This window comes from Typopeltis vanoorti, chromosome 12 (genome assembly GCF_054136105.1).
Source record: "Typopeltis vanoorti isolate ZY-2024b chromosome 12, IOZ_Tvanoo_1.0, whole genome shotgun sequence".
NCBI classification, from domain to species: domain Eukaryota; kingdom Metazoa; phylum Arthropoda; class Arachnida; order Uropygi; family Thelyphonidae; genus Typopeltis; species Typopeltis vanoorti.
This window is the reverse complement of record NC_143560.1, coordinates 77,213,752-77,230,354: the sequence shown is the minus strand read 5'-3', so window position 1 is coordinate 77,230,354 and position 16,603 is coordinate 77,213,752. Positions and strand designations below refer to the sequence as shown.

At 36.5% G+C, this 16,603-nt stretch overlaps 1 protein-coding gene across 3 annotated transcripts in view; it reads left to right on the top strand.

Annotated features, from left to right (window-relative positions):
* The window catches only part of LOC150100908 (uncharacterized), a 60,714-nt gene that overhangs the window by 6,911 nt on the left and 37,200 nt on the right, over positions 1-16,603 (top strand). For 2 of the 3 annotated variants that reach the window (XM_090401496.1, XM_090401498.1), the window contains exons 2-3: positions 6,366-6,425; positions 9,210-9,294. In XM_090401496.1, coding sequence (XP_090257622.1) covers positions 9,222-9,294 — 73 coding nt within the window. In that variant the 5' untranslated portion in view covers positions 6,366-6,425; positions 9,210-9,221. The remainder of the gene's footprint in view (positions 1-6,365; positions 6,426-9,209; positions 9,295-16,603) is intronic. The other variant, XM_090401497.1, reaches the window with a different exon arrangement.

Below are 16,603 nucleotides of genomic sequence, written 5' to 3'. Positions count from 1 at the left end.
TACTTATGACAATTTACAAACATGGCAAATGAAATTATACACAGAACTACAAGACCAATAGCTAACCTACCAGTCATCTCCAAAATTCTTGAAAAAATAACACACGCTAGACTGCAGAACTATTTACAGAAGTACAACATTATCTCACAAAACCAATACGGCTCTCAGAAAACAAAAAGCATCAGCACCTTATTAGAAGACATCGCCGACGCCATAAACAAAGTCCTTGATAAAAACAAGTTCGCTGTCCTTATACAAAGCTTTTGATACACTTGAACATGACATACTGCTGACCAAATTACACTCAATCGGAATAAGAGGAACACTGCATACTTGGTTCAGGAACTATCTCTCAAACAGAACAAAAGTAACAAAAATAGACACATATTACAGCCGGGTTATACAAATAAATTACGGTGTCCCACAAGGCCATATTATCACCTACTCTATTTAACATGTACATTAATTACGTTCATCACCTCACCACACGAAGTCAAATATATCAGTACGCAGATGACACTGCGCTACTAGCAGTCCACACAGTCATCAACACGGCTCTCTCCAAAGCACAACAAGACCTAACCAAATCACAACTTACTTCTACCAAAACTCAATTGTAATCAACGGCACTGATGTTAATCATACATAATCCGAGAATCTTGCACCCCGCACCACTATCGCTACACTGTCATACATATGCTGCATTAACAACAAAAATACCTGCCAATGTCCCAAAATCAAACCCGTAACACATGCAAAATACCTTTGCCTTTACATAAATTGCCACCTTAAATGGACAAAACATATAGAATGTCTACATACTAAACTCCGCATCATCACAGCAAAACACTTCCAAGTAAAAGCTCGATTCCATCTAACACAAAAAAAAAAATTCCTATATCACGGTATTTGTGAATCTCTACTCAGGTACGGGATAACGGTCTACACAAACACATCAAACAGCCACCTAACAAAATTAGAAACATTACATAGGAAAATTGTGTCAACAGTGATTTGGAGACCTTATATACAACAGCCAATATCCGAACCGCTTATGGCGATACACAGAATCCTGTGCATTAAAAATCTGAAACACTACATAATGTTACTAAGGAATTACTTCAACATCACCTATAGTAACAACAGAGACACATCTCGCATAACACGATTCACAACAACTCTACATTCCTAGATCCTTCAATTCACACGGTTCTTTTGTGAGATTACATTTGGTATACCCATTCTACTCAGCAACATACCAAAAAATTTAAAACACATAGACAACTACAGAACATTAAAACACGAACTCTGGAAACTATACCAACACAGTTAATATAGCATTAACACTTATACTTATATACACATCACAAATCACCACCATTCAACGCCTACATTCCATCCATAAACAGTACCAAACAACAAAAATAGGAAGGCTAATCCCACTCTCTTCATAAAAGCTAATCCTAGCTTCAAAGTAGGTGGGATTAGCCCGCCTCATTCAACTAATCATAGGCTGCAAATTATTGTAATGTACAGGGTGTTCGGGATAAATTTGACAGTTTCGTAAGGAAAAAGAAAATCTTCTTTGTATCTATTAAATTTAATGAATTGACAAAAAAACATTACAGGCAGAGTTAATTACAATACTATCAACAAGATTTACTCAAAATAACCACCATTAGCATCGATCACAGCTTCAATTCTGCTTCGGAACCTCGAACAAGCTGATGCTACAGTCTCCCTGGGAAGGGCCGCAAAAACTGTTTTAATTTTATCCATTAACTGGGCTTTTGTATTACTGGAAGTGCGATTGGTGTCTTTTTCAACTGCGCCCCATACAAAATAATCCATGGGGTTAAGGTCTGGGGAGTTTGGAGGCCAAACATTTGGACTGGTGAAGTCGTAGAAATTTTCAGACAACCATTTTTGACTTTTCCCAGAGGTGTGGCAATGGGCCGAATCCTGCTGCCATACATACGGCCTACCATTGGCTACCCTTGTTATCCAGGGCTTGACTACAGTTAGCAACTCCACGAACAAAGCCCGAATTCCAATGCCAGGGTTCTTCAACACCTGTTCCTGCATTTTTGCGAGGAATTCTGCTGTACGAACGCAATCAGATCGTCTGCTAGGGATCTTTCTTCTTGCTACATCCTCGTAGTCACCATTGCAAGTCTCTAGTTCATGCCTGATTGTTTTTACTGTATTCAGGGAGCATTGGGCAGCAGTCGTAATATCCTTATTTTGATGGCGGGCACGAATCATCATGATACAAGTTATTCTCTTCCATGATTCAGGTGGGTTCCAGCTATCCATCCTTTCTGACATCTTGTATATGAATGAAGAAGGGTCCAAACTTTTAAATGAAGAGAAGTGTGTGTTAATACATGTAACTTACGGAAAAATATAATTAATTATAAATATGTCAAATTTATCCCGAACACCCTGTATATGTCGATAAGATGTATAATAATAAATGATGATACTGAGCACGTGTGTGTATTTATATTCAAAGAAAAAAATATTAAAATGAACTAAGATACTCTGTTTTGTATACAGAATTTTGTACAGAGCAGAAAATGTAATGTCTTAATTATACATATGTAAAAACTCTGTATGATAATAACAGAAAAAAATCATTATTATTCAAAAAAATTATTATATAGAGAAATAATATCTATTGTTATTGTATAAATTACCTTGATTACCTTGATGGACCTGTGGTTTCAGTCAGGATTTCTCCATGACTGCAGGTCGTAAAGAGTAGCTATTCCTGTCATGGGCCTTTCTTCTCCATTTTCTTCCAACTTTCTTAATCATTGGGTCTTCCCACCTTAAGGCTGGTCTTCCAGGTTTCCTTCTGGTATCTCTCGGATACCAGTTTGTAACTTTGACTGTCCATCTGTTGTCTCTCATTCTGGCGAGATGTCCTGCCCATCTTCTTTTGCTGTTGTAGATGATTTTTATTATGTCTGTGAGTCCAGACTTCTTCCTGATTTCTGTGTGTCTTACGTGGTCTATTTTGTTTATATTGTATATTCTTCTTTCTATTGCACGTTGAGTTGTTATTAAGCTTTGCTCTTCTTTTAAAGTTGTGTTCCATGTTTCACTGCCATAAGTTAATACTGGTAAGATGTGACTATTGAAAAGATGGGCTCTTATGTCTATATCTATGTTTTGGTTGGTAATTGTTGATTTTATTTTGTTGAAGGCTATCCAAGCAGCTCTTTTTGTCCTTGCTATTTCATTTGATATATCATTATTCATTTTTATGGACTGGACGAGGTAGATGTATTCTTCAACTTTTTTGATGGTGTGAGATTCTAGAGTGATTGTATGATCTTTACAGTATTTGTTTTTCATCCATCTTGTTTTGTCAGGGTGTATTTCCAGTCCAATTTTTTGGCAGTTTTGGCTTATGTTATTCAGCATTGATTCTAAGAGTTTGGGTGAGTGAGATATTAATACCACATCATCGGCGAATAATAGGATATTTAATATTTTACCATCAATGTTTATTCCATCTTTCATGTCAATTTTTCGAATGATGCTGTCCAGAGTAGATGTGAAGATATTAGGTGATAAGACATCACCCTGATGTACTCCTCTGCTTAAGTTAATTTTAATCGGGTGATTAAAAAGGATGATATTTGTTGTGCTTTCTTTGTAGATATCTTTTATGAGTTGGATGTATGCTTTTTCTACGCTTGTTCTATTAAAGCTTGGAATACTGCGTTATGTTCAACAGTGTCAAATGCCTTTTTAAAATCTATAAAAAGAAGACAAAGTGGGATCTGGTATTCTCTGCATCTTTTTGTTAGCTGAGTAATAGTTTGGATGTGATCTATTGTTGAAAAGCCTTTTTTTGAAACCAGCCTGTTCTTTGCAGATATTTTCGTTGATGGAGGTTTGTATTCTGTTTAGGATGATTCTGGCGAATATTTTATGTGTGTGCTAATAGACAGCTGGGTCTGTAGTTACTGATGTCTTCTTTATTACCTTTTTTATGCAGAATTATGGTCTTTGATGTTTTCCATTCAGTAGGTACTTTCCTTAATTGTATATCGGGTAAACCTTTCTGCTAGAGCTTTAAAGAGTATTTGTCCACCCATTTTTAATTCATCAAATTTTATACCGTCAATTCCTGGTGATCGGTCATTTTTCATATGGTGGATAGCCATTTTTATTTCTTCAGGTAGGACAGATGGTATTTCCAGATTTTCCAAATTTTCGTCTGGTACTGGAGCTGTGATTACTTGTTTAGATGAGTAAAGGTTCTCATAAAACGATTTTACTATTTTTTCCATATCACCTCTGTTTGTGTGTCTGTTTCCTCGATTGTCTATGAAGGCTGACGGTAGTGGTTGCTTTAGATTTATTTCTTTTTCTACTTTTTTTAGGCTATTGCAGAGCCTAGCTGCTTCTGCCAATTTTGTTGCTCTATATATGTTATAGTCGTCTTTGATATTCTGCCTCAGTTGTTTACAAATAATTTTATATTCTAGACGATCTTTTCCTGTATCTTTCAGTATTCTTCTTTTCTTCAATAGTTCTATTGTTCTTGCTGATAGACGTTCCCTGGTCTTAGGAGGAAGTTCATACGAGGTTCTTTCTTTGCAGTTCATTAATTTATTGTTAAAGTTTGTTAAGTCTTCGTCGATGTCATTTTTTAATTTCCAGTCAGTTTCTTCCACCTTTTTTCTAAATTCTTCTGGGTTTAGCTGTTTTGAGCGTTTTTTATGGTTGGACTGTGCTCATATGTATTCTTCATTTTTTTTATGTATTTTGAGAGTGGCTCTTATTGGACGGTGGTCTGAATGAATGTCGCAGTAAGTTTTCCCAATGACGTCGACATTTTTTTATTATTCTTTTGCAATCTGTTAGGATGAAATCAATTTCATTTCTTGTCTCTCCATTTGGAGATTGCCAAGTCCATCTTTTTCCAGTTCTCTTTTTAAAGAAACTATTCATAATGTACAGCCTTTCTGCTTCTACAAATTCTGCCAGGAGTTCACCCAGTTCATTCCCCCCCCCCCCACGGTCCAATGTATTTTTCTTCAATAAATCATGTACCAATCTTTGCATTGAAATCTCCACACACTATTGTGTATGTTGTTTTTTTTTCAGTAATGTTTCTCGTAGGTGTTCATAGAAATTTTCTATTTCTTCTTTATCAGCTGTTGAGGTGGGTGCATAGGCTACTATTATTTTTATTGTTATGGATTCTCCAATTTTTAATATTAGTGTTCCTAGTCGTTCAGAATGGATTGTACAAGAAATAATGTTTTTAGTTAGCTTTTCATTTATGATGAAGCCAACTCCTCCAGCCCTTGTAGTGTTATCTGAGGCTCCCTGGAAAATTTGGTTGCCATTGTTCCATTTTGCTGTTAATTCATCGCTTCTTCGGGTTTCACAGATAGCGAGAACATCAAACTTTACATTTTGCAGTTCTTGAAGCAGGAAATCAATATGGGAGTCAGAAGACAGAGTTCGAGTGTTGAAGGAACCAATAAATAGGGTCGAATTTCCAGATGGTGGTCTACCTTCCTCTGCGAGATTCTTAGCACCCCCAGCTCTTGCATATTTCTCACCACCACCTTGGTGGAATTGCAAAGAGCCGCGCAGGCCTGGGGACATTTTTCTTCTTCTACTTGCTGGCATCTTTACAGTGGTCTACAGCACTTCTCCTGACCATGATTCTGAAGTGCGCCTTGGGTCCAAGGCTCCTTATTCATTATTCGGAACTGCCCGCTTGGGCTTCCCTCATCCGCCACCGAGCGACGCGCTTGGTAGCCCCCTCCCCAAGATTGTAATAACCATCATTGTTAATATTATAATAATATATGTTGTAAACAATTATTATTATTATTATTATTATTATTATTATTATTATGGCAGAAGGAGGCGAATCCATTCCGATAATACAGTAATCAATGCGTTTCGTGGGGTGAGTGTTTATTATTATACGTCGTAAAATTAGCTTTTCTTTTATGAAAATTCTAGTTTACAAAGTGGTAACTATTTTGCTTGTACAGGAGTTGGAAAAGTTTACGTATAAAGCACGCAATTTCGCGTGTTGATGACGAATTCCTACATCGCCTTATTCTTTTCTCTCCTTCAACGTGAATTGACTCTTCTTGGCAATCTGCCAGCCAGGGATCGGGCATCTGTGGTCGGATAGTACGTGCAAGCATATGTTATGCACAATTGTTCATGTAATGTATTATGAATATTATATATAAATAAAGATTGATTGATTGATAAAAAAAAATTGCATATTTTCTTTATAAGGAGGGGTTGTTTAAGATATTTATCTGAGTATATTAATAGCTTTTATGCCGATAGCTTATTGCTCTCTATTTCAGGCTAAACAAAAGGAAGAAAGAAGCACTACTGCAACTGCTGTGAAGTCAAAAGCTGCTGCAGTAAGTCATTATTATTATTATTATTATTATTATTATTATTATTATTATTATTATTATTATTATTATTATTATTATTATTATTATTATATGAGGGCTATACGGATAAATTTTGTTGCCCTTTCTGATTAATTTCATTAATTCATTCATATCTAATTCATTATGACTATTTTCGAGAACTTAAATTTTCTTACTTACAAACATGTACTTGTTACTATTTTTACGCACCCTTCGCCACTTCGTCGCTTCCCCCATATACTTAGTAGTTTTATGAATGTTTTAATGTATATGCTCACTTCATGCACTAATTTTAATATAGTTTTATTTGATTTCTGTTGAGAACTTGTTAATTGTTATTCACGTACAAGCTTCGAGCACTTTGAAGTCTCGAAATTAAGATAGCTCACGATTAATGAAGTCATGAGTTATCGCTTTTCATTGGTGTATGTTTAGGTGTACGCAGAAACGTGTGATTAATGACACGTTTCTGCTTCTGTGAAAAATGACAGTTGCTGATGCTAGCAACAGAATATATAGCAGACTCTTGCCATTTTAAAACTTCTAAAGATACAGGAACCGGTTCAAATTCTTCAAAAAATATTGAATGTGCAAATTATTGACTTGCAATTTTTTGAATATTCCCAATGCGATCATTAATATATAAGATAAGCAATATTAGCAGAAGAACAGAGCCCTGTGGGATCACCCCTTTGCTTGTTAACTTCTTTCACTAAAACAAATTTCTTGATATCTGTCAGAAAGATGGCCTCTCTCTAATGTTCCAGCCAACTGATCTAACTCCATCTGCCAAGTTTAAATACTAATTTGCCATGTGTAACTCCATGTTGGGCTTCCATATAAAAGTTTTCCCTTTACCCAATCCTGTATCTTACTCTTAAGCAACTTCTCCAATGTCTTAATTACTATGGTGTTGCAGAAGTTGCTAATAATGTAAATCGATAAAATTTCTGAAATTTGATGCTTTTGCTATCTTTATGCCATGTACAATTTCTCTCAGTTTCTTCCAGCTATGGGATTCTCATTAAATAAACAGATCAAAGATACTACTAATTGTTTAGCACATTGTTTTAATCATGTAGTGATATCTCGACAGTTGTAACCATCATATTCAAATCGAAATTAGGTAATGTTCCAATTCCCTCTAGTTCATTCAGTACCACTTCTTCCAACTCTCTCTCTTTCTCTCTTTCCCCCAAAATCACTAGAATCAGAATCAGCTAACGCCTATGTTGTTCCCGTATAGGGAGTAGGCAGGGCCGTTTACCTTATCAAACGTTTGGAGACTGAGTGGGCAGTTCAGCTCCACTGGTAGCCAATCAGAGAGAGATAGCTGGCCCAAGGCTATCACTGAATCATCGGTACGCAGTGAAGAAAGGGGAAAGCTAGTACCGCCATCTCGTGGTCCTTAACCCTAACACAATATTTTTAATGTCTGAAAATAGTGTGGGTTCTTCGAGGATCGATTTTCTTGAGTTTACGGGAGAAAAAACCCGCTAGCCCGTGCCAGAGATCGACTAACTCGGGAACCGGTCGAAAAAAGGCTTAGAAAAATTTCCTCTAGTCGACGACTAGATTTGAATCACCAAATCCTTTCTTCGTGCGGTCAAGCGCTGTAGAGTGCAAACGCCACTTCTACTGAGCTACACAGGCTCACTATTATTGATATATCCTAGCCATCCTGCTACCACCTGTATGCAACAAATTAACTTTTCCGTAATCACTCTCATTGTAACTTCCCAAGGACCACGTTATCATACTGGCGAAAGTGATGGTTTCCAAAGAAGGGCAGCAAGGTCCAGTAATAGTGAGCCAGGTAACCGCTTCGGTTACATTGCATCCGGGGAAACTAAAGGCATGGACAGTTGCAGTTGTACAACATTTCATAGATATAGGATTTATAGGATACGATTCCAATGAAAGCAGCATATTAACTTCTGTATTCAGGATTTTTGTATGCTAAATAAAGAATACAGAAATCCTATCTACCTCACAGCTTAATTCACCGCCGAATCCATGAAACGGGAATAATTAAAAGGTTAAGAGAGAGAGTACACAACATTTCCAGTAGCAACCTGCGAAAAATGAATCAAGAATTAAATTCTTCAGCCACACCCAAGCTCAAAGTATAAGTACAAGATCATAAACAACACCTTGTACACCCTCCCCAGACATTGACCAATAATCAAGAACACAAAGGTGCAGTAACCCTTCTTTATATCTGACACGTAACGGACAAAATTTCTAAAATATTTCGACAACATGACATAATAGTAGCTCTTATTCCACTGCAAGTTAAAAGTAGTTTAATAGTGGACTCTTAGTGGCATATGTAGATCGCTGTTCTTTAAATGATATCTAACACACTCTCCAGAAGAAGTCTACAAAAAAGGTATACAAGGTTAGTAAAGAAGTGAAAAATAATAAAGTTTGATCTTAAGCTAATGTGGTGTTTTTACCGGCACTCTCAAGAAGATCGATAATCAGAAATAATTTACTTAAAAGTTCTTAAGAAATCCCATTTCTTCTATCTATAGACACATGTAAGGATATGGTGAATAATTCTGATAAATCGATATCATTATACTTCAACTCTAAATAAATGTTTAACTCTAAGTAGCTAGTTAATGGAGCATGCGCACATTACTTCTAAATCAACCTTTACTTAGAAGACCACCGAATACGAAGTTTTTACTTATTTTGAAACAAACTTTAATAGGAATGGGCAATTTTACCGTTAAGATATGCAATAATATGTCTCTTTTACAGTTACTGGAATTTATGCATATAACTCGTGCGAGCAAACAAGAGGAGCCCTTACCCTCAGACGATGTGTTCATATGGAAAAGTAAAGGTAAATATTTACCTTCACCGAAATCTGAGATTATACATACTGTCAATCCTACTCCATTTTCGGAAAATTTATTTTTATCCTTCCTTGTAGATGAAATAAGAAATAACAATCTCATAGTTTAGCTAAGTGATGATTCCTGGAAAAATGTTATCCGATAATGCCAGCTTTATACTGTATATTTTTATTACATTTATTTATTTATATGAAATTGATACAGGCTTGTGTAGCTCAGTGGAAGTGGCGCTTGCGTCCTCTGCGCTTGGTCGCTCAGGACGCAAGCGCCTAACTCCGGTTCCAGAGTTAGTCGATCTCTGGCACAGGCAAGCGGGTTTTTCCTCCTGGAAACTCGGGTTTTTAATCCCGTAAACTCAAGAAAATCGACCGTAGTACCCACATTATTTCAGACAGTGACCTATCATGTTAGGGTTAGGTACCAAGAGATGGCAGCACTTGTTTGCCAGCCTCTTCATCGGTGGCTGCTATAATTAGTGATAGACATGGGCCAGCTATCTCTGATTGGCTACCGGTGGATATTGAACTGCCCACTCAGTCTCCAAAAGCTAGATAGGGTATAAAGGCCTCGCCTACTCCCTATAAGAGAATAAAAGGCGTTAGCTGATTTTTTTTTGATGAAATTGATACAGCATAAAAATATAACATGTTTACGTGTCATCTCATCTCATCCATGACAAGGTAGGCTCAATGGCCTATGACAGGCCATTGAGTCTACTTTGAGTGCATAGCAACCAAATTATTGCTATAATGGTTAATCGTATCTGCATGTTCATCTAAGTCGGACATGCAGATATGTTGGTTTGTCTGACTCGAGGAAAAAATATCCACTTCGGTTGACCTCCAGTTTTAAAGTAATTATACATTTAGTTTCTTAGCGTCTGGAATTGGATTCTTGGTTCTAAAACGCGAGGAACCTCTTTTATAAAGGACTTTTCATTCGAAGGTGAATTATCTAATCCAGTGTTTCTTAAAATGCCTCTGCGTAACCCTGGTTTCTTCACACTACTCCTCACTCTGGCCATCACATTTGCTTTTGTTTTATAGCTTTGTTCATCCCCTTAACTCCTAACTCTAGTGAGGTAGCTAGTTATAGCGTTCTTGACCACTGGCCATGCACTGCTGATTCTTCGATTATGAAGCTTCTCGTGCCAAGGCCTGTTCAAGCAGCTTTTTTAGTTTATTATAATCATCTGTCCTTTGATTCCACAGATATTCCCTTTTTGAACAAAATTTCCATATTATTTGCTATCAGCCAAGCTAAAACCGCATGATCACTTTCTCGAATTGGAGCGACAACGGTTACTTCATTTACAAGCAGATTCTAGGATGCTATTATCTGACCTAATATTCTTGCACCATGAGTCCCTTTAATTACGTGCTGTTACTTATTGAAGTTATACGTCAGTAAATCTATACATACTCTTTCCCACCTCTTGCTTAATTTCTCTTCCCTCCGATTTATATCTCCATAGTTGAAATCACCCTTCTTTTATCCATAAGGTTAACTTGCGGCAATTCCGAGCTCTCTTTAGTTGCACCTAGTCTACTCATTTTATCCAACTATGTATTTTGGTTATATAGCTTATACTAGGTTCGATTATCTTCGTGACGAGAGAAATCATTATATGGGCTTTTTCAATTGAAAGTGAGGTAGTCGATGTTATATGGAAGTAGCAGGGTTTTTTCTCAGACAAACCTGGGTTTTTCATACCAAATACAGCAAATCTACTATGAAAACATGCAATTTCCAGGCGGGAAATACTATTTTTGGTGGTGGTGGTGGTGGACGGTAGATGACAGGAGGGGTATGTAGCTGGAGAATTAACTAGTGGAGATGTGTAGAGAAGAGTAGCGTGTCCTCCAGGGATGAGTCCTTGGACTCCTTGGAGATGTCATAATAATAATAATAATAATAATAATAATTTCCAATCACTCCTCTGATTGGCTGCAGTTCATACAATGATTAATAGCATATCTACTTTTTTTTGGCTGCAGTTTATTTACATTCATTAGCGGTATCCCACTCATTTCCTCTTTATTCTACCTTCCCTTCCTCAGTACACTGCATCCATTACAATAAGTAATGCTATTACGTACGCAAATAAATTAAATAGCTCATTAAATTGTTTTCTGCTAATACATGATAGGGTCTTAAATTGTTCATATTTGGTCTAATGTATTAAAATTAAGAATACTAAATACTTTTATTGCTAAAAAACCATACGATTTAATGATAAAAAATACAAAGAGCCAACAAGTTTCACTAGCCACTCTCTAGCATTTTCAAGGCCATACTGGTGTGAAAACAAATGCATCAAGTTACATGAAAAATATACACTTTAGTAACTGCTAGGCCGTTACATTTGATAATTCGTGTTTGATGGCGTGCATGCGTTCGAATGCTTCAATCAGAATCCGGTACATGATCATGTGTTGTATAGTTTTTCGCATATTGCAGTTCTGTTAAACTGAGAGAATTGATGAGATTTTTCCATATGTCTTTAAGAATAGCACCTTGATTTCTATTTATATTATTGCCTGTGCGTAGCACCACATCTGCTTCTTTGAAAGTTCTGTGTCTGTAGTCATTCTCAATGTAAGGCATAGAATTGTTTTTCCAATCTATAACGTGATTTGATGTTGAGAAATGATGAGCTAAACTAGATGTGATGACTCTATTGTGATTGACATCCCCCACATGTTCCTTCTGTCTTATTTCAAAACTTCTAGAGGTCTGTCCAATGTAAGAAAGGCCACACGTGCAAGGAATTTCATATACTCCAGGAAATTTGAAGAAAGGTACCTCATCTTTGGGTGATCTTAAGATTTCTCTGATCGTGGTAGTTGATTTAAAAACGCACAGGCAATAATTTAAATAGAAATCAAGGTGCTATTTTTAAAGACATATGGAAAAATCTCATCAATTCTCTCAGTTTAACAGAACTACAATATGCGAAAAACTACATAACACGTGGTTATGTATCGGATTCTGACTGAAGCATTCGAACGCATGCACGCCATCAATCACGAATTATCAAATGTAACAGCCTAGCAGTTACTAAAGTGTATGTTTTTCATATAACTTGATGCATTTGTTTTCACACCAGTATAGCCTTGAAAATGCTAAACAGTGGCTAGTGAAACTTGTTGGCTCTTGTATTTTTTTATCATTAAATCGTATGGTCTTTTAGCAATAAATGTTCTTAATTTTAATATATTAGACCAAATATGAACAATTTAAGTTCACAAATGAAACATAAAGTTCGGTGCTTTGAGAAGAATAAATACAAAAAAGCTAAGTTACTAAACCATCTTACATTTCCGATGTAGAGATTTCGCTGTCATCCCGAAGTTCTTAGTAGTAAAAGGACATATCCAATCTGCAACAGCCAAAAGAATATGGAGAGACTTCGTTAGCGCTACTAAGAGAAAGGATACAACATACCAGGTATGAGCTTAACATTATTGACACGAAGTGCAGAGAACAGTTTGATGACATATCTAACAGTTTGGACTACACGACTTGGAATAACATAGAGCACATATTACATCGTAGCTACGAAAAAGCTTTCAGAACAAGCAAAATCACACAAATTAAAGAATTCGAGGTTCTTTATAAGAAAAAATTCCAGTCGCACCACGGTCTCCCTAACAACAAAGTGATTTTCAACTTTTCAGATTACAGGCTTTCTAATCATGAATCAGAAATCCTAAAAAAGGGTTTCAACTTCGCCATCTCCCCTAATTTCTAATTTTATTCCTAAAATGATTTCATATGTGGCATAGAAAAAAGTCTTTATCCTCTTCCAGAGGCTACAGCAAATGCTATCAGATTCAATACTATGATTATTCTTGCTTCAGTAAAACCACCAATACCTAATATTACTCCATATGATAAGAAAGCTATCCGCAATTTACGGAACAACAAAGACATTATAATAATCAAAGCGGATAAAGGAAATTCAACAGTCATTCTCAATTCGAAAGATTACTTTAATAAGATTAACTTGTTACTAGCAGACAGTTCCACTTACCAAGTCTTAGATAAAAATCCCATCATGAGTAATCATCTGGAGACTAATGCTCTTATCCGCAATATGACCGGATGGTCGGATGAACTAAAAAAAAAACAACTTAAATCCTTACATCCTATCACTCCACGCCTTTATGGGGAACCCAAGATTCACAAAGAAAACGTACCTCTTCGTCCAATAGTTGATGGAAGATCCTCACCTACGTACTTACTAGCAAAGCATCTGGCAAATTTAATGAAAGGAACCATTAGACAAACAGAGATCTACATTAAAAACTCTCAACAATTTGTGGAAAAAATCAAGAGTATCAAAATATCAGAAACGGACATTATAGCTAGTCTTGAGGAAGTGTCCTTATTCACTAATGTATAAGGATACTACTGTACCGGTCGTAGAGGGTCAACATTCTTAAAGATCTCTGCCCTCAGGACATCACATAGTTGTTTCATCATTGCCTGAAATCAAATTTCTTCAAAGTAAACAATATAGTATACAAACAATCGAAAGGTCTAGCCATGGGTAGCCCCCTGTCACCACCACGTGCAGACCTATTTATGGAAAAACTTGAAAAGGATATTCACCATTTCACCATAACCGTCCATTTGGTGGAGATATGTCGATGACGTGTTCATCATGTGGAAGGATACCATGGAAAACCTGGTGTTTCTTAATAAAATCAACTCACTACACAATAAGATCAAATTCACGATGGAACTGGAGAAGAACACAAAGAACTACCTTTTCTTGACATACTGGTGAGGAGAGAAGATAACAATATCTAACTGTCTATTTACAAGAAGCCCACAGATACAGGTAGGTATCTACATTATTCTTCAAACCATCATAGATCACCAAAACACAGCATCATTCGTATGCTCCATAATAGAGCCTTAAGGTCTATTTCGAAAGAAGCAGAGGTACAGAGAGAACTGTCACTAATAGCTAACACTCTATCTCTGAATGGATACCCTTCTAATATATTAAACAAATTGCTATTTAATGACAATCTCCAACAACGTGTTACGGTGTCCCAATATGTGTCCACAGCTGTCATTCCATATATTAATTCAGTATCCATAAAATTGGCGAGAATGTTAAAAGCTCATAACATCAGAGTAGTTTTTAAACCAACTACCACGATCAGACAAATCTTAAGATCACCCAAAGATGACGTACTTTTTTTCAAATTTCCTGGGGTCAATCACAATAGAATCATCACATCTGGTTTAGCTCATCTTTTCTCAACACCAAATCACATTATAGATTGGAAAAGCAGTTCTGTGCCTTACATCGAGAATGACTACAGACACAAAACTTTCAAAGAAGCAGCTGTGGTGCTATGCACAGGCAATAATTTAAATAGAAATCAAGGTGCTGTTCTTAAAGACATATGGAAAAATCTCATCAATTCTCTCAGTTTAACAGAACTACAATATACGAAAAACTACATAACACGTGGTCATGTACCGGATTCTGACTGAAGCATTCGAACACATGCACGCCATCAAACACGAATTATCAAATGTAACGGCCTAGCAGTTACTAAAGTGTATATTTTTCATGTACTTGATGCATTTGTTACGAAAATGGTAGACAGGGGCTAGTGAAACTTGATGGCTCTTTGTATTTTTTATCATTAAATCGTATTATCTTTTAGCAATAAAAGTTCTTAGATGATATGGTCCTTAAATCAATAAATATTTGTAGTTGTTTGTTAACTGATATCACATATGTAAGTAAAACTAATTCTTGTAGATCAGCTTATACGTTGTTAAACATAGCTTCTAATGTTTAGGAAATGACAATATAAACTAGATTATTAATATATAAACTTTAATTAATAACTACCTATAATTTCGGAATGTTACATTACCATCTTCAGCAATCACAAAACAATGATATGTGCATACAGGCAGACACTCGCACTAAGCAAATGAGGCTTGTTTTGTGATTGCTGAAGATGGTAATGTAACATTCCGAAAATATAGGTAGTAATTAATTTAAAACAAAAAATCAGCTAACACCTTTTTATTCCCGTATACGGGAGTAGGCGAGGCCATTTAGCCCTATCTAACTTTTGGAGACTGAGTGGGCAGTTCAATCTCCACTGGTACCAATCAGAGATAGATGGCCGAAGGCTATCACTAATTCAGCGGTACACAGTGAAGAGAGACGGCTCAAATGTGCCGCCATCTCGTGGTCCCTAACCCTAGCACAATGTATTTAATGTCTGAAAATAATGTGGGTTCTACGGTCGATTTTCTTAAGTTTACGGGACGAAAAACCCGAGTTTCCGGGAGGAAAAACCCGTTTGCCCGTGCCAGAGATCGACTAACTCGGGAACCGGTCGAAAAAAGGCTTAGAAAAATTTCCTCTAGTCGCCGACTAGACTCGAAACCAAGTCTTCCTTCGTGCGGCCAAGCGCCATGGTGTGCAAACGCCACATCCACTGAGCTACACAGGCTAATTATAGTTTTTATAATTAATAATCTAGTTGACATTGTCATTTCATAAAAATTAGAAGCAAATAAACTAAATCATTAATTAGGCGATTAATTTTGTGCTATTTAATGATGCTGTTAATTAGGTGATTTTATGCTAACGAACGTCAGCATAGATGTTGGTGTTCAGGGTACTTTCAACGTCAAATGCTTTTATAAATATTCCATTGCGTCTGACATAATTAGCGTTTAGGTGCAGTTATTTACAAAAATCAAATCAAATAAAAAAAGAAAAAGTAAATAAATGAATCTCAGAGGAAGTGGTGTTTGCACGCCTCAGCACTGAACCGCCCAAAAATAAAAAATAAAAATAAAAAATAAAAAAATCAGCGAATGCCTTTTTGTTCCCGTACAGGGAAAAAAAAGGCGTTAACTTTCCACCCCAAAAATAGGCTAAGTTCAAGTCTAATCGCCGACTACAGAAACTGTTTCTAAGCCTTTTTCCCACGGTTCCCGAGTTAGTCGATCTCTGGCACGAGTAAGCGGGTTTTTTATCCCGAAACGAGTTTTTCGTCCCGCAAAATCGACCGCATAACTAGCAGTATTTCAGACGTTAAAAACTTTGTGTTATAATTAGGGACAACGAGATGGCGGCACTTCTTGAGCCGTCTCTTTATTGCTGGTCGCTTAAATTAGTGACTGCCTTAGGCCAGCTATCTCTGATTGGCTACCAGTGCAGATTTAACTGCTCACTGAGTCTCCAATTATTAGATAGGGCTAAAAAGACCTCGTCTACTCCCTATACGGGAATAAAAGGCA